The sequence below is a fragment of the Lichenostomus cassidix genome, unplaced genomic scaffold (assembly GCF_008360975.1).
Source record: "Lichenostomus cassidix isolate B80296 unplaced genomic scaffold, HeHo_3.0 HiC_scaffold_39, whole genome shotgun sequence".
Classification (NCBI taxonomy): Eukaryota; Metazoa; Chordata; class Aves; order Passeriformes; family Meliphagidae; genus Lichenostomus; species Lichenostomus cassidix.
Window position 1 is genome coordinate 1944875 of NW_028147446.1, and position 27251 is coordinate 1972125.

Here is a 27251-nt window from a genome sequence, read left to right on the forward strand (position 1 = left end):
TGCACCAGCGACGCCTCGAAAGCCACCAGCATGGAGAGGGTGAACAGGCTGTAGTACCAGTACTCATCCAGGCACCACAAACCCACACAGAACACCTGGGAAACCCCAAAAAAATCCCAAATAAATCCCATAAAAATCCCTAAAAAAATCCCCAAAAAAATCCCTGAAAAATCCCCAAAAAATCCCAAATAAATCCCATAAAAATCCTAAAAAAAATCTCCCAAAAATCCCCCATAAAATCCCGTGGTGAACACGCTGTAGTACCAGTACTCATCCAGACACCACAGACCCACACAGCACACCTGGGAAATCCCAAAATATATCCCAGAAAAATCCCAAAAAAATCCCCCAAAACATCCCCAAAAAAATCGCTAAAAAAATCCCCGAAAAATCACCAAAAAATCCCAAAAAAATCCCACAAAAATCCCACAAAAATCCCCAAAAATCCTAAAAAAATCCCCCAAAAATCCCAACAAAATCTCTAAAAAAAATCCCAAAAAATCCCTAAAAAAATCCCATTAAAATCCCTAAGAAAATGCTTTAAAAATCCCTAAAAAAAATCCCCAAAAAATCCCTAAAAAAATCCCTAAAAAATCCTTAAAAATCCCTAAAATTTGTTTCCCCCAAAAATCCCTTAAAAACACCCCAAAAAATCCCTCCAAAAGTCCCCCCAAAAATCCCAACAAAATCTCTAAAAAAATCCCATAAAAATCCCTAAAAAAATCGCCCAAAAATCCCCCAAAAATCCCTAAAAAATCCCCCCAAAATCCCGCCAAAAATCCCAAAAAATCCCCAAAAAATCCCCCAAGAAATCCCCAAAAAAATCCCCAAAAATCCCGGAAAAACGGCAGGAATTAGGAGCAGAGGGAAGCTGGAGTGAGATTTTGGGGAAAAAAAAGGGGAATTTTGGGGGTTTGAGTTAATTGATGAGCCCAGAATTCCTGAAATTCCAGGAAAAAAGGAGGAAAATGATGCCAATCTGAGCCAGAATTCCTCAATTTTTTGGAGAATTTAGGACCAAAATTTGGGACCAAAATCATCCCAATCCAGCCCAGAATTCCTCAAATTTTTGGAGAATTTTGGAGCAAAATTTGGTATCAAAATGATGCCAATTCAGACCAGAATTCCTCAAATTTTTGGAGAATTTAGGAGAAAAATTTAGGACGAAAATAATTCCAATCCAGACCAGAATTCCTCAACTTTTAGGAAAATTTAGGAGCAAAATTTGGTACCAAATCATTCCAATCCAGCCCAGAATTCCTGAAATTCCAGGAAAAAAGAAATCAAAATCACCCCAATCCAGCCCAGAATTCCTCAATTTTTTGGAGAATTTAGGAGGAAAATTTAGGACGAAAATCATCCCATTCCAGCCCAGAATTCCTCAATTTTAGGGAAAATTTAGGAGCAAAATTTGGTACCAAATCATTCCAATCCAGCCCAGAATTCCTGAAATTCCAGGAAAAAAGAAATCAAAATCATCCCAATCCAATCCAGAATTCCTGAAGTTTTGGGAAAATTCAGGAGGAAAATTTGGGACCAAAATCATCCCAATCCAGCCCAGAATTCCTCAAGTTTTAGAAAAATTTAGGAGAAAAATTTAGAACAAAAATCATCCTAATCCAGCCCAGAATTCCCCAATTTTTTTGAGAATTTAGGACCAAAATTTGGGACCAAAATCATTCCAATCCAGCCCAGAATTCCCCAATTTTTTGGAGAATTTAGGAGCAAAATTTGGTACCAAAATGATCCCAATCCAGCCCAGAATTCCTCAATTTTTTTGAGAATTTAGGAGCAAAATTTGGGACCAAAATCATCCCAATCCAATCCAGAATTCCTCAACTTTTAGGAAAATTTAGGAGCAAAATTTAGGACCAAAATGATCCCAATCCAGCCCAGAATTCCACAACTTTTAGGAAAATTTAGGACGAAAATCATTCCAATCCAATCCAGAATTCCTCAATTTTAGGGAAAATTTAGGAGCAAAATTTGGTACCAAATCATTCCAATCCAGCCCAGAATTCCTGAAATTCCAGGAAAAAAGAAATCAAAATCATCCCAATCCAATCCAGAATTCCTGAAGTTTTGGGAAAATTTAGGAGCAAAATTTAGGACCAAAATCATCCCAATCCAGCCCAGAATTCCTCAAGTTTTAGAAAAATTTAGGAGAAAAATTTAGAACAAAAATCATCCTAATCCAGCCCAGAATTCCCCAATTTTTTTGAGAATTTAGGACCAAAATTTGGGACCAAAATCATTCCAATCCAGCCCAGAATTCCTCAACTTTTAGGAAAATTTAGGACCAAAATTTGGTACCAAAATCATCCCAATCCAGCCCAGAATTCCTCAATTTTTAGAAAAATTTAGGACCAAAATTTGGGACCAAAATCATCCCAATCCAATCCAGAATTCCTCAATTTTTGGGAACATTTAGGAGCAGAATTTGGTACCAAAATCATCCCAATCCAGCCCAGAATTCCCCAAATTTCCCAAATCTCCTCTTCCTCTCCCAGCTGGTTTAACCAACAAACCTCCAGGCAGCTGGAAAAGCAGCAAATCCCAGGAAAAAGAGGAGAATTCCCAAAAAAAATTCCCATTTTTTACCTGGAAAACGAAGAAGGGAGCTGTGGCTCTCTCCTTGAAGAGCTCCAGGAATTCTGGCACCACCATCTCCGCCCTGCAAAACAAGAAATTTGGGAATTATTGCATTTTCCCCCAAAATTCCAACCCAATTTGGGATGTTTGGGATGAATTCCCAAAATTCCTGAGGAGAATCCTTCAGTTCTTGAAGGAATTCTAAAAGGAAAAAGCAAAAATTCAAAATCCAGGGGGAAAGTTTTGCTCCAAGTTTGGATTTTTGGGGTATTTTGGGATAATTTCCCAGGATATTTTGGGATAATTTCCCAGGATATTTTGGGATAATTTCCTGGAATATTTTAGAATAATTTCCCAGGATATTCTGGGATTATTTTCCAGGACATTTTGGGATAATTTCCTGGAATATTTTAGAATAATTTCCCAGGATATTTTGGGATAATTTCCCAGGATATTTTGGGATAATTTGCCAAGATATTTTGGGATTATTTTCCAGGATATTTTGGGATAATTTCCCGGAATATTTTGGGATAATTTCCTAGAATATTTTGGGATAATTTCCTGGGATATTTTAGGACAATTTCCTGGAATATTTTAGAACAATTTCCCAGGATATTTTGGGATAATTTCCTGGGATATTTGGGGATAATTTCCTGGAATATTTTAGAACAATTTCCCAGGATATTTTGGGATAATTTCCTGGGATATTTCAGGATAATTTCCTGGGATATTCGGGGATATTTTGCATTTTTCCCAGAATATTTTGGGATATTTTTCTGAGCTATTTGGGGATATTTTCCTGGGTTATTTCGGAGTATTTTTCCAGGATATTTTGGAATATTTTCACTGGGATATTTTGGGAAATTTTCCAAGGATACAGAAAGATAATATTTTATTTTTCCAGAATACATTGGGAAATTTTTCTGGAATATTTAGCAATATTTTCCCGGAATATTTGGGAATTTTTTCCTGGGATATTTGGGGATATTTTTAGATTTCTTTCCAGGACATTTTGCAATATTTCCCCAGAATATTTTGGAATATATTCCCAGAATATCCTGGGGATATTTTGGGATATTTTTCCAGGATATTTTGCAATATTTCCCCAAGATATTTTTCAATATTTTCCAGGCATATTTAGGAATATTTTGGAATATTTTCCCAGGATATTTGGGGATATTTTGCAATATTTCCCCAAAATATTTTCCCCCAATATTTGCCAATATCTCGGAATATTTTCTCCCAACATTTCCCATATTTTTCCAGGATTTTTCCCCCCAAAAAAGCCCCCAAATCCTCACTTGTTTGTCCCATATTTCCTCTCAGCTTCCCGGATTTCCTTGTCCTCCTGGAATCCTCTGGAATTCTGGTAGAAACTCAGAGGATTTTCCACTGGAAAAGCCACAGGCAGGAATTGTTTCTTCCCGTGGATTTCGTAAGAATATTTGATTTTCTGGAACTCGAAGGACAAAGCTTCCTGTCCATCCTCACCCTGCAGAAAAACAGGGAAAAAATCCAAAATTATCCCAAAAAAATTTTTAAAAAATCCCCCAAAAAATCCCCCAAAATCCCATAAAAATCCCACAAAAATCCAAAAATCAAAAAAAAAATCTCACAAAATCCAACAAAAAATCCCCGAAAAATCCCACAAAAATCCCCATAAAAATCCCCCAAAACCCCAAAAATCCCCAGAAATCCTCCCAAACCCCACAAAATCCCCAAAATCCACAAAATCCCAAAAATCCCCAAAAATCCCTGAAAAATCCCCCAAAATCCCCCACAAAAATAAAAAAAAAATCCCCACAAAAATCCACAAAAGTCCCACAAAAAATCCCCCACAAAATCCCACAAAAATCCACCAGAAATCCCAAAAAAAATCCCCAAAAAATCCCACCAAAATCCCCACAAAAATTCCCAAAATCCCCAAAATCCCACCCCCCAAAATCCCACAAAATCCCCAAAAATCCCAAAAATAAAAAAAATCCCAAAATCCTCAAAATCCCACAAAAATCCCCAGTTTTGTGTGATTACAGAATTAATGGGATTTTTGGGATTTTGGGGTTTCTCACCTGGTCCCTGTGCAGAGTGAATAAATCAGATTTTTGGGATTTTTTTGGGATTTTTTGGGGATTTCTCACCTGATCCCTGTGCAGAGGCACTCAGTGAATCAATGATTTTGGGATTATTTTGGGATGAATCCCAGGGATTTTTTGGGATTTCCCTCACCTGGTCCCTGTGCAGAGGCACCAGCTCCATGGTGCCAATGAATCAGTGGGATTTTTGGGATTATTTTGGGATGAATTTTGGGGTTTCTCACCTGGTTCCTGTGCAGAGGCACCAGCTCCATGGTGCCAGTGAATCAATGGGATTTTTGGGATTATTTTGGGGTGAATTTTGGGGTTTCTCACCTGGTCCCTGTGCAGAGGCACCAGCTCCATGGTGCCAATGAATCAGTGGGATTTTTGGGATTATTTTGGGATGAATTTTGGGGTTTCTCACCTGGTTCCTGTGCAGAGGCACCAGCTCCATGGTGCCAATGAATCAATGGGATTTTTGGGATTATTTTGGGATGAATTTTGGGGTTTCTCACCTGGTCCCTGTGCAGAGGCACCAGCTCCACGCTGCCATTGTTGGCTGTTGGCACCACTTTGGCCAAGGTGGCTTTGGAGGGACAAGGCTCCTGGAAAAAGGAAAAACAGCAGAAAATCAGGAAAAAATCCACATTTTAGCCCTGAACAGCCCAGGTTTGATCCCTGCAATAGCCTGGATTTTATACCCTTAATATCCTGGATTTTAAAACTTCAATATCCCAGTTTTTATCTGTAATATCCCATATTTTATACCTCTAACACCCAATATTTTATCCCTTCAATATCCCATGTTTTACACCTTGAACATCCCACTTTTTAATCTCCAAATTTCCCACATTTCATCTCTTCAAAACCCCACATTTTATACCCTCAACACCCCAAACTTCACACCATCCATTTCCCACTTTTTTAACTGTAATCTCTTATTTTATACCTTGAATATCCCATATTTTAGCTCTTCAACATCCCACATTTTACACCTTGAATATCTTGCTTTTTAATCTGAAATATCCACATTTTGTACCTCCAATATTCCACATTTTATCCCCTCAATATCCCACACTTTACTTCCCAAACATCCCATTTTTTTTACCTTTTATCTGCCACAATTCACCTCCTCAACAACCCAAACTTTACACCTCCAAAATCCCACATTTCCCATATTTAACATCCCATATTTTATTCCTCTACCATTCCACAATTCCCATATTTAACATCCCATGTTGAACAGCTCCTGTTCGAGATTTTAAGAATTTGCCTTGAATATTCCATATTTAATACAGAAATACCTCAAACTGCTCTAAATTCCAAATCCCCTCAGACCCCAAATGCCCCCAAATCTCTCTCAGATCCTAAATCCCCTCAGACCCCAAATGCCCCCAAATCCCCTCAGATCCCAAATCCCCTCAGACCCCAAATGCCCCCAAATCCCCTCAGATGCCAAATTCCCCCAAATCTCTCTCTGACCCCAAATGCCCCCAAATCTCTCTCAGATCCCAAATCCCCTCAGACCCCAAATGCCCCTAAATCTCTCTCAGACCACAAATGCCCCCAAATTTCCCTCAGATCCCAAATCCCCTCAGACCCCAAACTCCCCCAAATCTCTCTCAGACCCCAAATGCCCCCAAATGCCCTCAGACCCCAAATCCCCTCAGACCCCAAATTTCCCTCAGAGCCCAAATGCCCCAAATCCTCAGATCCCAATCCCCTCAGACCCCAAATGCCCCTAAATCTCTCTCAGACCCCAAATGCCCCCAAATCTCTCTCAGATCCTAAATCCCCTCAGACCCCAAATGCCCCCAAATCCCATCAGATCCCAAACCCCCTCAGACCCCAAATTCCCCCAAATCCCCTCAGACCCCAAATGCCCCCAAATCTCAGATCCCAAATCCCCTCAGACCCCAAATTCCCCCAAATCCCATCAGACCCCAAATGCCCCCAAATCCCATCAGATCCCAAACCTCAGACCCCAAATGCCCCCAACTCCTCAGACCCCAAATGCCCCCAAATCCCCTCAGACCCCAAATCCCCTCAGACCCCAAATCTCTCAGACCCCAAATGCCCTCAGACCCCAAATCTCTCTCAGACCCCAAATGCCCCTCAAATCCCATCAGACCCCAAATGCCCCCAAATCCCCAGACCCCAAATCCCCTCAGACCCCAAATGCCCCCAATCCCCTCAGACCCCAAATTCCCCCAAATCCTCAGACCCCAAATTCCCCCAAATCCCTCAGACCTCACCCCCAAATCTCTCGATCCCAAATCCCTCAGACCCCAAATGCCCCTAAATCTCTCTCAGACCACAAATGCCCCCAAATTTCCCTCAGATCCCAAATCCCCTCAGACCCCAAACTCCCAAATCTCTCAGACCCCAAATGCCCCCAAATGCCCTCAGACCCCAAATCCCCTCAGACCCCAAATTTCCCTCAGAGCCCAAATTTCCCTCAGCCCCCAAATCCCCTTCAGCCCTCAAGTCCCCCTCAGAGCCTGAACCTCCCTCAGCCCCAAATTCCCCCTGTAACATCTGCAAGGGGAATTGAATAATTATATTATTCATGTCAGAAAAACTAAAGCATCTCCAATCAGCCCCAGAAACAATCAGCAATAGGGGAACGTGAGCACAGGAGAGAGAGCAGGAGGTGCAAACCAGGAACTCAGGGAGTGGGAATTTCAGAGAAACGAAACTAAAAGCTGTATAAAAAGCGGAAGTTTAAACTGAAAGTGTGCTTGTCGGGGGAGCAGAGACTCCCAGGCACAGCCAGAGCTGTTTGCTTATTGCCTCCAGCCTTGTATTCTGAATTCTGGGGTTTAATGAATGTATGCAATTGCTGCTATTTTGTAATCTGCTTTCTGTAAAGATTTTGCTGCTAAATTTTCGATTGACTCGTTTTTACTTATAACACCCTCAGCCCCTAAATTCCTCCAAATCCCCTCAGACCCCAAACCTCCCTCACCTCCCTCAGACCCTAAATTCCCCTCAGAGCCCAAATCTCCTCAGACCCCTCAGGACCCAAATCCCCCAAATCCCCTCAGCCCCTTCACCTCCTTCAGAGCCCAAATCTCCCTCAAACCCCAAATCCCCTCAGCCCCAAATTCCCCTCAGACCCCAAATTCCCCTCAACTGCCTCATTGTCCCCTCAGACCCCAAACCTCCCTCACCTCCCTCAGACCCTAAAATCCCCTCAGCCCCAAATCCTCCTCACCTCCCTCAGCCCCCAAATCCCCTCAGCCCCTAAATTCCCCTCAGACCCCAAACCTCCCCTCAGAGCCCAAATTCCCCTCAGAGCCCAAATTCCTCTCAGTCCCCTCAGACCCCAAATCTCCTCAGCCCCTTAACCTTCCTCAGACCCAAATCCTCCTCACCTCCTTCAGCCCCCAAACCCCCTCAGCGCCCAAATCTCCCTCAGATCCCAAATCTCCCTCAGAGCCCAAATCCCCTCAGACCCTAAAATCCCCTCAGAGCCCTCAGGACCCAAATCCCCTCAGCCCCCTCACCTCCCTCACACCCCAAATCTCCCTTTAGACCCCAAATCCCCTCAGCCCCTGAACCCCTCAGCCCCTGTCCTTGTCCCCGTTCCCGTCCCGCTCACCCTGACGCAGCTCAGCGCGCACTCGGCGTGCACAGACCACATCCCGGCCAGCGCCGTCAGCAGCTGCAGCGCCGCGATGGCGCCGAGCGCCAGCAGCGCCGCCTCGGGCTGCCCCGCCGCCTCCCCCCACAGCCGCGGCCCCCACAGCCACAGCCAGGCGGGGTAGAGCCCGGCGGCGAAGGGCAGCACGGTGCCGCGGAGCAGCCGCGGCCGCCGCCGGTACAGAGTCACCGACGAGACCAGCTCGTCCTCCGCGGCGGCCGCCGCCATCTTGCTGCGCCCCGCCGAGCCCGCGCTTCCGCCGGCGGGGAGCGGAGCGTGCGCGCTGGGGAGGAGTGGCGGAAGCGGAGCGCGGCGCGTGCGCGGTGGGGAGGAGTGGCGGAAGTGCCGCGGCGGCGGAGGAGGAGGAGGAGGAGGAGGAGCCGCCATGTGAGTGAGGGGCGGCGGGGCCGGGCCGGGGCGGGATCGCGCGGTGTCCCCTCGTGTCCCCTCGTGTCCCCTCGTGTCCCCTCGTGTCCCTCCGTGTCCCCTCGGGGCGTGCAGTGTCCCCTCGGGGCGTGCAGTGTCCCTCCGGTTGTGCAGTGTCCCTTCGTGTCCCTCCGTGTCCCCTCGGGTCCTTCCGTGTCTCTCCGTAACCCTTCGGATCCTCTCGGATCCTCTCGGATCTCTTCGTGTCCCTTCGTGTCGCTCCGGTTGTCACGCCGATGTCTCCGCGCTTCTGTCCGGTTGTGACTCTGTCGCGACATCCCTGCCCTGCCCCTGCCCCTGTCGCGACATCCCTGCCGTGCCCCTGTGGCTGTCGCGACATCCCTGCCGTGCCCCTGTGGCTGTCGCGACATGCCGGCGGTGACGCTGTCGCGACATGCAGGGAGGCGCTGGCGCTGACGGCGCGGCACTGCGGGGCAGAGCTGGAGCGCTACGGGCGCTGCGTGGCGGCGAGTCCCGGGAGCTGGCAGCGGGATTGTCACCGGCTGAGGGACAGCATCGCCCGGTGTGCTTCTGACCAGTGAGTGACACTGACTGGGGACACTGGGGACACTGGGAGTGACACTGGGACTGTCACCGGCTGAGGGACAGCATCGCCCGGTGCGCCTCTGACCAGTGAGTGACACTGACTGGGGACACTGGGGACACTGACCAGTGAGTGACACTGACTGGGGACAGTGGGGACACTGACCAGTGAGTGACACTGACTGGGGACACTGGGGACGCTGGGGACAGTGGGATTGTCACTGTGACTGTCACCGGCTGAGGGACAGCATCGCCCGGTGTGCCTCTGACCAGTGAGTGACACTGACTGGGGACACTGGGGACACTGGGGACAGTGGGATGGACACTGGGATTGTCACCGGCTGAGGGACAGCATCGCCCGGTGCACCTCTGACCAGTGAGTGACACTGACTGGGGACACTGGGATGGACACTGGGATTGTCACTGGGACCGTCACCGGCTGAGGGACAGCATCGCCCGGTGTGCCTCTGACCAGTGAGTGACACATGGGGACACTGGGGACACTGGGGACACTGGGGACAGTGGGATGGACACTGGGATTGTCACCGGCTGAGGGACAGCATCGCCCGGTGTGCCTCTGACCAGTGAGTGACACATGGGGACGCTGGGGACAGTGGGATGGACACTGGGATTGTCACCGGCTGAGGGACAGCATCGCCCGGTGCGCCTCGGACCAGTGAGTGACACACTGGGGACACTGGGGACAGTGGGATTGTCACTGTGACTGTCACCGGCTGAGGGACAGCATCGCCCGGTGCGCCTCGGACCAGTGAGTGACACACTGGGGACACTGGGGACACTGGGGACAGTGGGGACAGTGGGACTGTCACCGGCTGAGGGACAGCATCGCCCGGTGCGCCTCTGACCAGTGAGTGACACATGGGGACACTGGGAGTGACACACTGGGGACACTGGGATTGTCACTGGGACTGTCACCGGCTGAGGGACAGCATCGCCCGGTGTGCCTCTGACCAGTGAGTGACACATGGGGACACTGGGGACAGTGGGATTGTCACCGGCTGAGGGACAGCATCGCCCGGTGCGCCTCTGACCAGTGAGTGACACTGACTGGGGACACTGGGGACACTGACCAGTGAGTGACACATGGGGACACTGGGGACACTGACCAGTGAGTGACACATGGGGACACTGGGGACACTGGGAGTGACACATGGGGACACTGGGGACACTGACCAGTGAGTGACACTGACTGGGGACACTGGGGACACTGAGAGTGACACACTGGGGACACTGACCAGTGAGTGACACATGGGGACACTGGGGACACTGGGAGTGACACCCTGGGGACACTGGGATTGTCACTGGGGACACTGGCATTTCCCTGATGTTTTCCTGACATTTCCCAATATTTCCCCAATATTTTCCTGATATTTTCCCAATAGTTTCCCAACAGTTTCCTGATATTTTCCTAATATTTTCTCAATATTTCCCTGATATATCCCCAACATTTCCGCCAATATTTTCCCAATATTTCTCAATATTTTCCCAATATTTCCCTGATATTTTCCCAATATTTTCCTGATATTTACCCAATATTCCCCCAATATTTCTCAATATTTTCCCAATATTTCCCTGGTCTTTCCCCAATATTTTCCCTGATATTTCCCCAACATTTCCCCAACATTTCCCCAATATTTTCCCAATATTTCCCCCAATAATTTCCCCAATATTTTCCCTGATATTTCCCAATATTTCCCCAATATTTCCCCAATATTTTCCCTGATATTTCCCTGATATTTACCCAATAGTTTGCCATTCGTTTCCTGATATTTACCCAATATTTCCCCAATATTTTCCCCAATATTTTCCCGATATTTCCCTAATATTTCCCCAATATTTTCCCTGATATTTCCCCAACATTTCCCCAATATTTTCCCGATATTTCCCCAATACTTTCCTGATATTTTCCCTGATATTTTCCCCACCATTTCCCCCCATTTCCCGCCCGTTCCCAGCCCGCTGGTGCGGCAGATCCGGCAGGATTGCTCCGAGTCGCTGTCAGCCTTCGAGCTCTGCCTGCAGCAGCACCCCGGGAATGTCACCCAGTGCCACCCGCAGGTCAGCGCCTTCCTGCTCTGCGCCGAGACTGTCACCGCTGCTGTCCCCAGGGGTGACAAACCCAGTGACAATCCCGGGGACAGCGCTGCAGGTGAGTGTGGAGCTGGGATTTGGGGAAAATGGGAATAAAACCCTAAAAATGGCCCCAAATGTGGCACTGTCCCCTCCTGCTGTGCATTGAAAATGTCACCTCTGCTGTCCCCAAGGGTGACAATCCCAGTGCCAGCCCTGGGGACAGTGCTGCTGGTGAGTGTGGAGCTGGGATTTGGGGGAAAAATGGGAATAAAACACTAAAAATGGTCATTTCCCCCATAATGTGGCACTGTCCCTTCCTGCTGTGCATTGAAAATGTCACCTCTGGTGTCACCCCTGCTGTCCCCTCGGGTGACAACCCTGGGGACAGTGCTGGAGGTGAGTGTGGAGCTGGGATTTGGGGGAAAAATGGGAATAAAACCCTAAAAATGGCCCTGTTTCCCCATAATGTGGCACTGTCCCTGCTGGCTGTGCATTGAAAATGTCACCTCTGCTGTCCCCATGGGTGACAATCCCACTGCCAGCCCCGGGGACAGTGCTGGGGGTGAGTGTGGAGCTGGGATTTGGGGGGAAATGGGAATAAAACACTAAAAATGGCCCCAAATCCAGGCCTGTCCCCTCCTGCTCTGCACTGAAAATGTCACCCTGGTGTCCCCTCTGGTGTCCCCTCGGGTGACAACCCTGGGGATAGTGCTGGAGGTGAGTGTGGAGCAAAAATTTGGGGGAAAAAAGTGGGAAAAGAACCCTAAAAATGACCATTTCCCCCATAATGTGGCACTGTCCCTTCCTGCTGTGCATTGAAAATGTCACCCTTGGTGTCACCCCTGATGTCCCCTCGGGTGACAACTGCAGGGACACCTCTGGAGGTGACACTGGGACCCCTGGAAATGGGTTTGGAGCAAAAATTTGGGGGGAAAAAAAGTGAGAAAAGAACCCTAAAAATGGCCCCAAATCCAGGCCTGTCCCCTCCTGCCTCAGGAAATGCTGGAAAAGGGAAATTTGGGATAAAAATGAATAAAAATTTGGGATTAAAATGGGATCAGGAGACCCCAAATGTGTCTGTTTTTCCTCAGGAAATCCTGGAAAAAATGGAAATTTGGGATCAAATTTGGGCTCCAAGTGGAATCAGGAGACCCCAAATGTGCTTATTTTTCCTCAGGAAATGCTGGAAAAAAGGAAATTTGGGATAAAAATGGATAAAAATAAAAATTTGGGATTAAATGGGATCAGGAGACCCCAAGTGTGTCTGTTTTTCCTTAGGAAATTCTGGAAAAAATGGAAATTTGGGATCAACTTTGGGCTCTGGTTCCTCCCAGGTTCCTTCCTGCCTCAGGAAATTAGGGAAAAAAGGATTTTTAGGAAGGAAATTTGGGATAAAAAAGTGATTTTTCTCTTTTTTCTTTTCCCCCCCTAGAGAATCCCAGGAGTTAAAATCCCTCTGGAATCTTCTGGAATCTTCTGGAATCTCCCAATCCTTGGATTTTTCCCCCTGGAAAAGGATGTGGGAATGATCTCCATTTCCCTGCGAATTCCCAGGATTTTATCCTGAAAACTTTGATAAATAAATAAAAAAAAATTCCTGTGAGATCTCCTTGGGAGTCTTTGGGATGAAATCCAAAAATTGCCTTTTCCCTCTTATTTTTTCCTCTTTTTTTCCCTGTTTTTTCCCACCTTTTCCCTCTTTTCTTTCCCATCTTTTCCCTTATTTTTTCCCACAAATTCCCAAAACTTTTCCGAATTTTTTTCTTTTTTTTTTGTTTGTTTCCTGGGATTTATTTCCCGACAGACACATGCGGAAAAAAAAAAATTAAAAAAAAAAAAAGAATTAAGAATCCCCAAAAAAATTCCACCCGAAAAAATTCCCAAAAAAACCCACAGGGAGGAGAAAATCCCAGGAATTCCAGCTCAGGAATTTAAGGCAAAAAACCATCAAATTTGCCTCAATTCTGCTGGGAATTCCCTCAGAAATGCCTGGCAAACTCCATCAACCCCAAAGCCAGGGAATTCCGGGATTTGGGATCCTCTGGAGCTTTTCCTCAAAATTCCTCAAAAACCTCAGGAATCTCTGGTTTTTTGGGGAAAAAAAATCCCTTTTTCCCTCCCGAAATCCTAGATTTCCGGGATTGGGAAAAGATTCCAACATTCCGGGAGTTTTTCCTGGGAATTTCCTCCCTTTTCCCCCAGGAAATTTGGGGCTGGAATGAGGCATTTTTGGGATATTCCGGGTCATTCCCTAAAAACATCTTTTGGGAAAGTCATTCCCGAGGGATTCCCGTTGGGAATTCTGAACATCGATGCGTTCTGCTCCCGAAATTCCCAAATCCCCATGGGAAACCACTGGGAAATTCCCAAATCCCAAGGGATTCCAACCCCAAAATTCCCAAATTCCCATGGAAAACCACTGGGAAATTCCCAAATCCTGATGGAAAAGCACTGGGAAATTCCCAAATCCCAAGGCATTCCAGCCCAGAATTCCCAAATCCCCATGGAAAATCACTGGGAAATTCCCAAATCCCAAGGGATTCCAACCCTGAGATTCCCAAATCCCGATGGAAAACCACTGGGAAATTCCCAAATCCTGAGGCATTCCAGCCCAGAATTCCCAAATCCCAATGGAAAAGCACTGGGAAATTCCCAAATCCCAATGGAAAAGCACTGGGAAATTCCCAAATCCCCATGGAAAATCACTGGGAAATTCCCAAATCCCGAGGGATTCCAGCCCAGAATTCCTGGTCCTGATGGAAAATCCCCACCTGGAAAACAACAGGAAAATTCCCGCCGGGAATCTCCCTCCCCATGGAAAATCCCAAAATCCAGACCCTCATCTCCAGCTCCATCCCTTTTCCCCACTCGGGATTTCCTGGGAATTCCCGGAAGGATTTCCCAGCCCCAAATCCGGTTTGGGATTCCCACGGAATTCTCGGAATTCCGGGATTCCCGGGAAGGTCAGGAGGTGAAGTAGGAGCTCTGCATGGAGTAGAGGCGATCGATGGGATTCCCAATGGGATTCCCTATGGGATTCCCTATGGGATTCCCGATGGGATGATTCCCGATGGGATGATTCCCGATGGGATGATTCCCGAGGCGCCCCGGCAGGATTTGGGAATCTGCAGGGATCAGCAGCTCTCCCAGCGACCCCAGAGCCTCTCCGTCCAGCTCCTGGAAAACTCCCTCCGAGTCTGGGAAAGGGGAAAAGTGGGAAAAGGGGAGAGGGGAAAACAGGGGTGAGGTCTCGGCATCCCAATCCCATATTCCCATTCCCAACCCCATATTCCCATTCCCAATCCCATTTCATTCCCATTCCCCATTCCCATTCCCATTCCAATCCCATATTCCCATCTCATTCCCAATCCCATTCCCTGTCCCAATCCCATTCCATTCCCAATCCCATCCCATTCCCAATCCATTCCCAATCCTATCTGATTCCCTTTGCCCATTCCCATTTCCATTTCTGTTCCAATCCCAATCCCATCTCATTTCCTTTTCCCATTCCCATCCCAATCCCAAATTCCCTTCCCAATCCCAACCCTATTCCCAATCCCATTTCCTTCACTTTCCCCATTCCCATTCCCATCCCAATCCCATCTCATTCCCTTTTCCCATTCCCATCCCAATCCCATTCCCAATCCCATATTCCCATTCCCAATCCTATCTCATTCCCATTCCCCATTTCCATTCCCAATCCCATATTCCCTTCCCATCCCTTTGCTATTCCCATCTCATTCCCAATCCCAATCCTATTCCATTCCCAATCCCATCTGATTCCCTTTCCCCATTCCCATTCCCATTTCCATTCCGTTTTCCCATCCCAATCCCATCTCATTCCCTTTTCCCATTCCCTTCCCAATCCCAACCCTATTCCCAATCCCATTTCATTCACTTTCCCCATTCCCATTCCCATCCCAATCCCAACCTCATTCCCAATCCCATCCCATTCCCCATGATTCCCAGAACTCCCGGAATTCCCAAATTCCCGGTTTCCCGGTTACCGTAGGGCTGCAGCTGCTCCGGGGGGTTGATCCCAAACCCGCTGGGCTCCAGGGGCAGCAGCGGCTGGGGAATTCGGGAATATGGGAGCAGAATTCCCTCCAGAGCTGGGGCGGCGCTGGGCTCTGGGATCGGGATTGGGATTTGGGATATTGGGATTTGGGATGGTGGGGCTTCCCACTGTCCCATCCCCAAATCCCAGATCCATTCCCATCCCATTCCAGTTCCTGTTCCCATTCCATCCCCATCCCATTCCCAATTTCCCATTCCCATCCCATTTCCCGTCACACTTCCCACCCCCATTCCCAATTTCCCATTGCTGATTCTCCCATTCCCAATTTTCCCATCCCATTCCCAATTCCCATTCCATTCCCATCCCCATTTCCCATCCTCATTCCTGATATTCCCAATCCTGATTTTCCCATTCCCGATTTTCCCATTCCTGATTTTGCCATTCCCCCTCCCGAATCCCAAGGGATTTCCCATTCCCATTCCACTGCCATTCCCAATATTCTCAATCCTGATTTTCCCATTCCCATGCCCATTCCCATTCCATCCCCATCATTCCCATTCCCATCGTTCCCAACATTCCCACCGTTCCCAATTTTCCCACCATTCCCATTCCATCCCCATTCCCATTCCCATCCCCTTTCCCGTCACATTTCCCATTCCTGATTTTCCCATTCCTGATTTTCCCATTCCCATTCCCCTTTCCCATCCCATTCCCAATTCCCATTCCATTCCCATCCCCATTTCCCATCCCCATTCCCGATTTTCCCATTCCTGATTTCGCCATTCCCCCTCCCGAATCCCAAGGGATTTCCCATTCCCATTCCACTGCCATTCCCAATATTCTCAATCCTGATTTTCCCATTCCCATGCCCGTTCCCATTCCATCCCCATCATTCCCATTCCTATCGTTCCAAACATTCCCACCATTCCCAATTTTCCCACCATTCCCATTCCATCCCCATTCTCATTCCCAATTTCCCATTCCCATCCCCTTTCCCGTCACATTTCCCACTCCTGATTTTCCCATTCCTGATTTTCCCATTCCCATTCCCCTTTCCTATCCCATTCCCAATTCCCAATTCCAATTCCATTCCCATCCGAATTTCCCATCCCCATTCCCAATATTCCCATTCCCAATTTCCCATTCCCATCCCCTTTCCCGTCACATTTCCCATTCCTGATTTTCCCATTCCCATTCCCCTTTCCCATTCCATCCCCATTGCCATTATTCCCGAGATTCCCACCATTCCCACCATTCCCAATTTTCCCATTATTTCCCACCATTCCCACCATTCCCACCCTCGCTCTCCTCGTTCCCCTCCCTGCCGCTCCTGCCGGCCCTGCGGGAATTCCCGAGCTGCTCCTCCTGCTGCTGCTGCTGCTGCTGCCGCCGGGCGATCTTCTTCATCTGGGAACAAACCCCAGCGTTCCCGAAAAACCCCTTCTGGGGAGGAATTCCCGAATCCCCGCGGAAAATTCCCGACCCCAACTCGCACCTTGGCTCGCTGGTTCTGGAACCAAACCTGCACCACCCTGACCGTCAGGCCGGTCTCTGCTGCCAGCGTCTCGCGCACCTGCAACGGGAATCCCTCGGGATTGGGAATTCCTTGGGATTGGGATTGGGAATTCCTCGGGATTGGGAATTCCTTGGGATTGGGAATGGGAATGGGAATTCCTTGGGGTTGGGAATTCCTTGGGGTTGGGAATGGGAATTCCTCGGGATTGGGAATTCCTTGGGATTGGGAATGGGATTGGGAATTCCTTGGGGTTGGGAATTCCTCAGGATTGGGAATTCCTCGGGGTTGGGAATTCCTTGGGATTGGGAACGGGAATTCCTCGGGGTTGGGAATTCCTTGGGATTGGGAACGGGAATTCCTCGGGGTTGGGAATTCCTTGGGATTGGGAACGGGAATTCCTTGGGGTTGGGAATGGGAATGGGAATTCCTTGGGGTTGGGAATTCCTTGGGGTTGGGAATGGGATTGGGATTGGGAATGGGAATGGGAATTCCTCAGGAGTGGGATGGGGAACGGGAATTCCTTGGGATTGGGATTGGGAATCCCAAATCCCATAACTCCATCCCAAATCCCCAATCCCAAATCCCATAAAATCCCATAACTCCCACCTTGTGGCAGGACTTGGCCAACACCTCGAAGGATGCCTTGAAGGCTCTGCATCCCAAATCCCGAATCCCAAATCCCAAATCCCATAACTCTGTCACAAATCCCAAATCCCAAATGCCAAATCCCGAATTCCATAACTCCATCCCAAATCCCGAATCCCCAATCCCAAATCCCATAAAATCCCTTAACTCCCACCTTGCGGCAGGGCTTGGCCGACACCTCGAAGGATGCCTTGAAGGCTCTGAATCCCAAATCCCAAATCCCAAACCCCAAATCCCAAATCCCATAAAATCCCATAAAATCCCATAAAATCCCATAACTGGCACCTTGCGGCAGGGCTTGGCCGACACCTCGAAGGACACCTTGAAGGCTCTGAATCCCAAATCCCATAACTCCATCCCAAATCCCATAACTCCATCCCCAATCCCAAATCAATCCCAAATCCCATAACTCCATCCCAAACCCCAAATCCCATAAAACCCCAAATCCCAATCCCACCTTGCGGCAGGGCTTGGCCGACACCTCGAAGGACGCCTTGAAGGCTCTGAATCCCAAATCCCAAATCCCCAATCCCAAATCCCAAATTCCAAATCCCAAACCCCAAATCCCATAAAATCCCATAAAATCCCATAACTGGCACCTTGCGGCAGGGCTTGGCCGACACCTCGAAGGACGCCTTGAAGGCTCGCCGCTGCTGTGTGGTCAGGATGGTTCTCGGCCGCTTGGAGCGTTTGGGGTCTTTGGGATCCTCCTGGGACCCTTGGGAAGCTTTGCCCTGGGAATTGGCGCCGTCCTCGTCCTCGCTCCGAGCTGGAACGGGATGGGAATGCCGGGATGTGGGGTTGGATCCATGAAAAAATAAATGGGAATTCCGGGATGGGGGATTGGATCCGTAATGGGAATTTTGGGATGTGGGGTTGGATCCACAATGGGAATTCTGGGATGTGGGGTTGGATCCGTAATGGGAATTTTGAGATGTGGGATTGGATCCGTAATGGGAAATAAATGGGAATTCTGGGATGTGGGATTGGATCAATAATGGGAATTCTGGGATGTGGGGTTGGATCCATGAAAAAATAAATGGGAATTCTGGGATGGGGGATTGGATCCGTAATGGGAATTCCGGGATGTGGGGTTGGAGCCATAATGGGAAATAAATGGGAATTCTGGGATGTGGGATTGGATCCAGGGAAAAATAAATGGGAATTCTGGGATGGGGGATTGGAACCATAATGGGAATTGTGGGATGTGGGGTTGGAGCCGTAATGGGAATTCCAGGATGTGGGGTTGGAGCCATAATGGGAAATAAATGGGAATTCTGGATTGTGGGATTGGATCAATAATGGGAATTCTGGGAAGATCTGACCACTTGGATCCATGAAAAAATAAATGGGAATTCTGGGATGTGGGATTGGATCAGTAATGGGAAATAAATGGGAATTCTGGGACGATCTGACCAATTGGATCCATGGAAAATAAATGGGAATTCTGGGATGTGGGGTTGGATCCATAATGGGAATTCTGGGATGTGGGATTGGATCCATAATGGGAAATAAATGGGAATTCTGGGATGTGGGGTTGTATCAATAATGGGAATTCTGGGAAGATCTGACCACTTGGATCCATGAAAAAATAAATGGGAATTGTGGGATGTGGGATTGGATCCATAATGGGAAATAAATGGGAATTCTGGGATGTGGGATTGGATCCATGAAAAAATAAATGGGAATTCTGGGATGGGGGATTGGAACCATAATGGGAATTCTGGGATGTGGGGTTGGAGCCATAATGGGAAATAAATGGGAATTCTGGGATGTGGGGTTGGATCAATAATGGGAATTCTGGGATGTGGGGTTGGATCAATAATGGGAATTCTGGGAAGATCTGACCACTTGGATCCATGAAAAAATAAATGGGAATTCTGGGATGTGGGATTGGATCCAGGGAAAAATAAATGGGAATTCTGAGAGGATCATCCCAGAATATGGGATTGGATCCATAACGGGAATTCCGGGATGTGGGATTGGATCCATGGAAAATACATGGGAATTCGGGGAAAGGATCCACAATGGGAAATCGGGAATTCAGGGAAGGATCCACCCGGGATATGGGATTGGATCCACAGCAGGGATTGGGCTTTCCCAGGAATTCGGGCTGATTTCCTGGGAATTCAGGATGATTTCCCGGGAGAGCTCCCAGAACATCCCAGAACCACAGAAAATCCCAGGAATTCGGGATTATTTCCCAGGAATTCGGGCTGATTTCCCGGGAATTCGGAATTATTTCCCGGGAACTGACCCCGAGAGAGCTCCCGGAACATTCCAAAAATGAATTTTCCAAAACGGAAAATCCTTTCCCACCCTCCCCATCCCCAGTTTTCCCGCAGAATTCCCGGTTTTACCGGACTCGGAGGGCGCGGGGCTGGCGGCTCGGGACGCGGGGAATTCGGGATTTCCCAGGAATTCAGCATTATTTCCCAGGAATTCGGGATTTCCCGGGAATTCGGGATTATTTCCCGAGAATTCGGGATTATTTCCCGGGAATTCAGGATTATTTCCCGGGAATTCGGGCTGATTTCCCGGGAATTGACCCCGGGAGAGCTCCCAGAACTTCCCAGAACCACAGAAAATCATTTCCCACCCTCCCCATTCCCATTTTCCCGCAGAATTCCCGGTTTTTACCGGACTCGGAGGGCGCGGGGCTGGCGGCTCGGGACGCGGGGAATTGGGGATTTCCCGGGAATTCGGGCTGGTTTCCCGGGAAGTGGCGGCGGCAGAGCAGCTTCTCGCCGCGCAGCAGCACCAGGTCTCCCTGGCGCAGAGGTTTCTCGCACGCTCCGCACTGCAGGCAGCGCTCGTGGAAAATCCTTTCCAGAACCTTCTGGATTCGCTCCGAGCTGCGCACGGCCTGCAGGCAGCGGCTGCAGCGCCGCGGGAACAGCCTGGGAGAAATGGGGAGAAATCCGGGGAAATTGGGAATATTGGGAATATTGGGGAAAGAGGCAGTGATTGCAGTGCCGGGGGAACAGCCTGGGATGGGGAAATTGGGGAAAAATCTGGGAAAATTGGGAATATGGGGAAAAGCAGAAGTTACTGCAGTGCCGGGGGAACAGCCTGGGAGAAATGGGGAAAAATCAGGGGAAATTGGGAAAATCGGGAATATTGGGAATATCGGGAAAAGCAGAAGTTACTGCAGCGGCGGGGGAACAGCCTGGAATGGGGAAAAATCTGGGAAAATTGGGAATATTGGGAATATCGGAAAAAGCAGAAGTTACTGCAGCGGCGCGGGAACAGCCTGGGATGGGGAAAAAATGGGAAAATTGGGAAAATCGGGAATATCGGGAATATCGGGGAAAGCGGCAGTGACTGCAGCGGCCGGGGAACAGCCTGGGATGGGGAAAAATCGGGGAAAATTGGGAATATTGGGGAAAGAGGCAGTGATTGCAGCGGCGGGGGAACAGCCTAGAATGGGGAAAAATCCGGGGAAATTGGGAAAATCGGGAATATCGGGAATATCAGGAAAAGCGACAGTGATTGCAGCGGTGGGGGAACAGCCTGGAATGGGGAAAAATCAGGGGAAATTGGGAAAATCGGGAATATCGGAAAAAGCAGAAGTTACTGCAGCGGCGCGGGAACAGCCTGGGAAAAATGGGGAAAAATGGGGAAAAATCCGGGGAAATTGGGAATATTGGGAATATTGGGGAAAGAGGCAGTGATTGCAGTGCCGGGGGAACAGCCTGGGATGGGGAAAAATCAGGGGAAATTGGGAATATTGGGAATATGGGGAAAAGCGGCAGTGATTGCAGTGCCAGGGGGACAGCCTGGAACGGGGAAATTGGGGAAAAATCCGGGAAAATTGGGAATATCGGGAATATTGGGAATATCAGGAAAATTGGGAATATCAGGAAAAGAGGCAGCAGCTGCAGCGCCGGGGGAACAGCCTGGGAACATCGGGAAAAATCCGGGAAAATTGGGGAAAAAATGGGGGAAAGAATCGGGTAAGAATTGGGAAAATCAGGGGAAAAATCGGGGGGAAACCGGGAAAAGAATCAAGAAAAGAATCGGGGGGAAAATTGGGAAAAAGAACAGGAAAAATCGAGGGGGGATTGGGAAAAGAATAGAGGAAAATAGGGGAGGAATCTGGAAAGGAATTGGGAAAAAATCGGGGGAAAATTGGGAAAAGAATCGGGGAAAAAACGGGGAAAATCCGGGAAAAAAAAAAAAAAATCGAGGGGAGATCTGCAAAAATGTAATTTAGGAAAAAATCCGGAAAAAAAAAATCCAGGATTTAGGGGGAAAAACAGAAAAACAGCTCCGAGTAGAGGTGGAGATCGTTTGGGGTTTTCCGGGGAGACCTTTGACCCCAAAATCCCCGAATTTCCACCCAATTTTCCCCCAAATTTTGGCTCCCGAGCGTCACTTCCCAGGTTTTTGGGCAATTCCATGGATTTCGGCTCCATCCCGACCCTTTCCGTGCAGGAATTTGCCCCAAAATTCCTGGAATTCCGGAGTTTTTTAGGGTTGGGAAAATCACCTTTGGAATCTCACAAGGAATTTTGGGAATTTTAGGGACAATTCCAGGGAGTCGAGAATTCCAGAGGGAATTTGGGAATTTTTTTTTTCTCCCTCCCTCGGGCTGGAAAAGCAATAAAATGAGGATTAGTTGGGATTTTCCCGAAATCCCAGGATTTGCTGAGGAGCTCATCAAGAGGGATTGGGAAGGAGGCTGGGAAAATCCTCCGGGATTTGGGGATTTTGGGGGATTTTGGGGGATTTTGGGATGTTCCTGACCTTCCCATCCCGGGATTTGGGGTTTTTTTGGGATGTTCTGATTTTTAGGATTCCGTGAAAAAAGCCAGGGAGTGAATTCCAGGTGTGATCGCAGCCGGAATTCCATAAAAAAAGGGATTTTTTTCCCACTTTCTGGCAATTCCCAGCCTCTCATGTGTCAGAATTCCCTAAAAAAAGGGATTTTTTCCCACTTTCTGGCAATTCCCAGCCTCTCATGTGTCAGAATTCCCTAAAAAAAGGGATTTTTTTCACTTTCTGGCAATTCCCAGCTTCTCAAGCGCCAGAATTCCCTAAAAAAAGGGATTTTTTCCCCAAACTCTGGCAATTCCCAGCCTCTCAAACACCAGAATTCCCTAAAAAAAAGGATTTTTCCCAAACTCTGGCAATTCTCAGCCTCTCAAACACCAGAATTCCCTAAAAAAAGGGATTTTTCCCACTTTCTGGCAATTCCCAGCCTCTCAAATGTCAGAATTCCTTTAAAAAAGGGATTTTTCCCAAACTCTGGCAATTCCCAGCCTCTCAAACACCAGAATTCCCTAAAAAAAGGGATTTTTTTCCAGTTTCTGGCAATTCCCAGCCTCTCAAACACCAAAATTCCCTAAAAAAAGGGATTTTTTTCCCACTTTCTGGCAATTCTCAGCCTCTCAAGAGTCAGAATTCCATAAAAAAAGGGAATTTTTCCCACTTTCTGGCAATTCCCAGCCTCTCAAATGTCAGAATTCCCTAAATAAAGGGATTTTTTCCACTTTCTGGCAATTCCCAGCCTCTCAAACGCCAGAATTCCCTAAAAAAAGGGATTTTTTTCCCACTTTCTGGCAATTCCCAGCCTCTCAAATGTCAGAATTCCCTTAAAAAAAGGGATTTTTCCCGGTTTTTCCTGCTGTTTTCGGCGTTAATTGGGAATAATGAGCATCGCACGTCAACTCCAATTCCCGGGAATTCTCATTCCCAGCTTTTTTCCAGACTCTGGAATTCCCGGAGAGCCTCGGGAGGTTTTTAATATCTGCGGAATTTGTTTAAATCCAACTAATTCCGTTTGCGTTTCCATGGCAACGCAAGGCGGCGAGGGGGGTTGGGGGTTTTGGGGGGTTTTTTGGGGTTTGTGGGGTTTTGGGGGTTTTTTTGGAGTTTTTTGGGGGTTTTTCCAGGGATTTTGGGTTTCTGGAGGAATTTTGGGAATGATGGGAATGATGGGAATGATGGGAACGATGGGAATAATGGGAAATAATGGGAATAATGGGAATAATGGGAATAATGGGAATAATGGGAAATTTGGAATAATGGGAATAATGGAATGGGATGGGAATTGGGAATAATGGGAATTGGGAATAATGGGAATAATGGGAATTGAGAATGGGAATGGGAATAATGGGAATAATGGGAATAATGGGAATAATGGGAATAATGGGAATAATGGGAATAATGGGAATTGAGAATTGGGAATTGAGAATGGGAAATTGGGAATTGGGAAATTGGGAAAAATGGGAATTGGGAATAATGGGAAACTGGGAATTGGGAAATTGGGAATAATGGGAATAATGGGAAACTGGGAATAATGGAAATAATGGGAAATTGGGAATAATGGAATGGGATGGGAATTGGGAAATTGGGAATAATAGGAATTGAAAATTGGGAATTGAGAATAGGAATGGGAAACTGGGAATAATGGGAAATTGGGAATAATGGGAAATTGGGAATAATGGGAAACTGGGAGAAGGAATGGCCAGGAAAAAGGAAAAATGGAAAAATCCCCCCAAAGCAGGAAAATCCTCATTTTTGGGAGCCAAATCCCTCCTTTTCCTGCAGGAAAAAAACCTCCCGAAATCCAGGGAATTCCCCTTTTTTTTTTTTTGGGATTCCTTCGGGAACAGCAGGATTTGGGAAAAGCTGAACATCCCAGCAAAAAAAAAAATTAAAAGACCCCAAAAACCAAAAAAAAAGCCCCAAAAACCAACCAACCAAACCAGGAAAACCTGGAAAATCCTCATTTTCCGGACGCAATTCCCACCCAGGGAATAATCCGGGAATTTTCCGATCACAAATCCCACATTTCCCCCGAAAAACCACAAGGACGGGAGAAGAAAAAACCCCAAAAAAAGCATTAAAAATTCCTTTTTTTCATTTTTTTTTCCCCTTTCGGCGGCGCAGCTCGGAATTGTGGGAATTTTAATAAAGGGAGGCGAAGGTGGGAAATTTAATCACGAAGCTCATCCGATTATCCGAGATCTCTGCGGCTGCAATTTCCGCCCGGAACGGGGGGAGAAACCCCCGGAGCGCCGGGAATCCGCCTGGAATTGGATATTCCGGATGCTCCTCTGGAAATCCTGGATAACCCTCGGCTGCGGCATTTCTGGGGTTAAAAATCCTCAAAAATTGGGGTTAAAAATCCTAAAATTTTGGGGGTTTTAGGGTGAAAAAACGAGGGTTTGGGATGATTTTCCAGATGCTCCTGCTGGAAATCCTGGATAACCCTGGGATGAGCCTTTTTTGGGGTTGAAAATCCGGAAATTTTGGGGTTTTTAGGGTGAAAAAATGGAGAAAAGGAGGATTTGGAATTGGATATTCCGGATGCTCCTCTGGAAATCCTGGATAACCCTCGGCTGGGGCATTTCTGGGGTTAAAAATCCTAAAAAATTGGGGTTTTTAGGAGAAAAAATGAGGAAAAGGATAAGGAATTCCTGGTTTGGAATTCAGTATTCTGGATGCTCCACTGGAAATCCTGGATAACCCTGGGCTGGGGCATTTTTGGGGTTAAAAATCCTAAAATTTTGGGGGTTTTAGGATGAAAAATGGGGATAAAGACAAGGAATTCCTGGTCTGGAATTGGATATTCCGGATGCTCCTGCTGGAAATCCTGGATAACCCTCAGTTGGGGCATTTCTGGGGTTAAAAATCCTAAAAAATTGGGGTTTTTAGGGTGGGAAAATTCGGTTGAAAACCCTAAAATTGTGGGGTTTTAGGATGAAAAAATGGGGAAAATGAGGGTTTGGGATGATTATCCGGAAGCTCCTGCTGGAAATCCTGGATAACCCTCGGCTGGGGCATTTTTGGGGTTAAAAATCCTAAAAAATTTGGGTTTTTAGGGTGAAAAAATGAGGGTTTGGGATGATTATCCGGATGCTCCTCTGGAAATCCTGGATAACCCTCGGCTGGGGAATTTTTGGGGTTAAAAAACCTAAAATTTTGGGGGTTTTAGGGTGAAAAAATGGGGAAAAGGAGGATTTGGAATTCGATATTCCGGATGCTCCTCTGGAAATCCTGGATAACCCTCGGCTGGGACATTTTTGGAGTTGTTTTCCTAAAAAAATTGGGGTTAAAAATCCTAAAAGTTTGGGGTTTTTAGGATGAAAAATGGGGAACAGGATAAGGAATTCCAGGTTTGGAATTCGATATTCCGGATGTTCCTCTGGAAATCCTGGATAACCCTCAGTTGGGGCATTTTTGGGGTTAAAAATCCTAAAATTTTGGGGCTTTTAGGGTGAAAAAATGAGGGTTTGGGATGATTATCCGGATGTTCCTCTGGAAATCCTGGATAACCCTGGCCTGGGGCATTTTTGGGGTTAAAAATCCTGAAATTTTGGGGGTTTTTAGGGTGAAAAAATGGGGAAAAGGAGGATTTAGGATAATTCCCACCAGTTTGGAATTCAATTTTCCAGAGGTTTTCCCACTCCTGTTCCATATTTATGGATCCTCCCAGTTTTATGGGTTTTTTGGGATCATTTCCCTCTGGATTTGGGGTTTTTGGGGAGGAAAATTAGGAAAAAAACGATTTTTCCTCCTTCCATTCACCAAAACCCAAATCCATGATTTTGTGGATTTTTTGTGGATTTTTGGGTGGATTTTTTGGGATTTTTTTTGCTACTTTTGGGGGATTTTTGTGGATTTTTTTCCAGATTTTTTGGGGATTTTTTTTTGATTTTTGGGGGATTTTTTGTGGTTTTTTGGGGGGGGGATGTTTTTAGTAATTTTGTTAGGATTTTTGGTGGATTTTTTGGGATTTTTTGGTGGATTTTTTGGGATTTTTTGTTGGATTTTTTGGGATTTTTTGGGGGATTTTTTGGGATTTTTTTTGGCCATTTTTGTGGGTTTTTGGGGGATTTTTTTGGGATTTCTGGGAGATATTTTTGGTGGATTTTTTGGGATTTTTTTTGCGATTTTTGTGGGGTTTTTTGGGGATTTTTTGTGGTTTTTTGGGGGGGATTTTTTAAAAATTTTGTTAGGATTTTTGGTGGATTTTTTGGGATTTTTTGGTGGATTTTTTTGGGATTTTTGCTCTTTTGGGGGGTTTTGGGGGGATTTTTGAGGATTTTGTGGTTTTGGGGGATTTTTTAAAATTTTGTTAGGATTTTTGGGTGGATTTTTTGGGATTTTTGGGTGGATTTTGGGATTTTTCTGCGATTTTTGTGGGTTTTGGGGGATTTTTTGTGGGTTTTTGAGGGATTTTTTGTGGGATTTTTTTGGGGATTTTTAAAAAATTTTGTTAGGATTTTTGGGTGGATTTTTTGGGATTTTTTTTTGCGATTTTTGTGGGTTTTTGGAGGATTTTTTGTGGGTTTTTGGGGGATTTTTTGTGGGTTTTGGGGGGATTTTTGTGGGATATTTTGGGGGATTTTTTTTAAATTTTGTTGTGATTTTTTTTTTTATTTTTTGGGATTTTTTTTGGCCATTTTTATGTGTTTTTTGGGCTTTCCAGCCCCGAGCCCCATTAACATTCCAGGCAGGAATTCTCTCTGCCATCCTCGATCCCAATCTGATCCCAAAACCAATTTCCGGTTTCTCCTTTTCCAATTTCCTGTTTTTTTCCAGCGAAAGGAAAAGGTTGGGAAAATCGGGAATGGGGGGAGAGGATTTAATTAAAGAGCTCATTAAAGATTCATTAGGAGGATTTAATTAAAGTTGGGGGTGAGGAGAGGAGGAGGGGAAATAGGGGAGAGGAGAGGGGAGAGA

At 46.9% G+C, this 27251-nt stretch overlaps 2 protein-coding genes across 2 annotated transcripts in view; both read right to left on the reverse strand.

The window, feature by feature from the left end:
* The window catches only part of LOC146422711 (endoplasmic reticulum transmembrane helix translocase-like), an 11034-nt gene extending 1751 nt beyond the window's left edge, over nucleotides 1-9283 (reverse strand). The window contains exons 1-5 of the mRNA XM_085045790.1: nucleotides 8272-9283; nucleotides 5183-5272; nucleotides 3894-4084; nucleotides 2602-2674; nucleotides 6-95 (exon numbers count right to left, since the gene is read on the reverse strand). Of these exons, the coding sequence (XP_084901916.1) occupies nucleotides 6-95; nucleotides 2602-2674; nucleotides 3894-4084; nucleotides 5183-5272; nucleotides 8272-8700 (873 nt within the window). The 5' untranslated portion in view covers nucleotides 8701-9283. The remainder of the gene's footprint in view (nucleotides 1-5; nucleotides 96-2601; nucleotides 2675-3893; nucleotides 4085-5182; nucleotides 5273-8271) is intronic.
* Nucleotides 9284-13507: 4224 nt separating this feature from the next.
* Nucleotides 13508-27251, reverse strand: part of LOC146422712 (LIM homeobox transcription factor 1-beta-like) — a 22895-nt gene continuing 9151 nt past the window's right edge. The window contains exons 4-10 of the mRNA XM_085045791.1: nucleotides 20196-20455; nucleotides 18155-18324; nucleotides 17710-17745; nucleotides 16890-16967; nucleotides 16693-16801; nucleotides 15384-15506; nucleotides 13508-14573 (exon numbers count right to left, since the gene is read on the reverse strand). Of these exons, the coding sequence (XP_084901917.1) occupies nucleotides 14341-14573; nucleotides 15384-15506; nucleotides 16693-16801; nucleotides 16890-16967; nucleotides 17710-17745; nucleotides 18155-18324; nucleotides 20196-20455 (1009 nt within the window). The 3' untranslated portion in view covers nucleotides 13508-14340. The remainder of the gene's footprint in view (nucleotides 14574-15383; nucleotides 15507-16692; nucleotides 16802-16889; nucleotides 16968-17709; nucleotides 17746-18154; nucleotides 18325-20195; nucleotides 20456-27251) is intronic.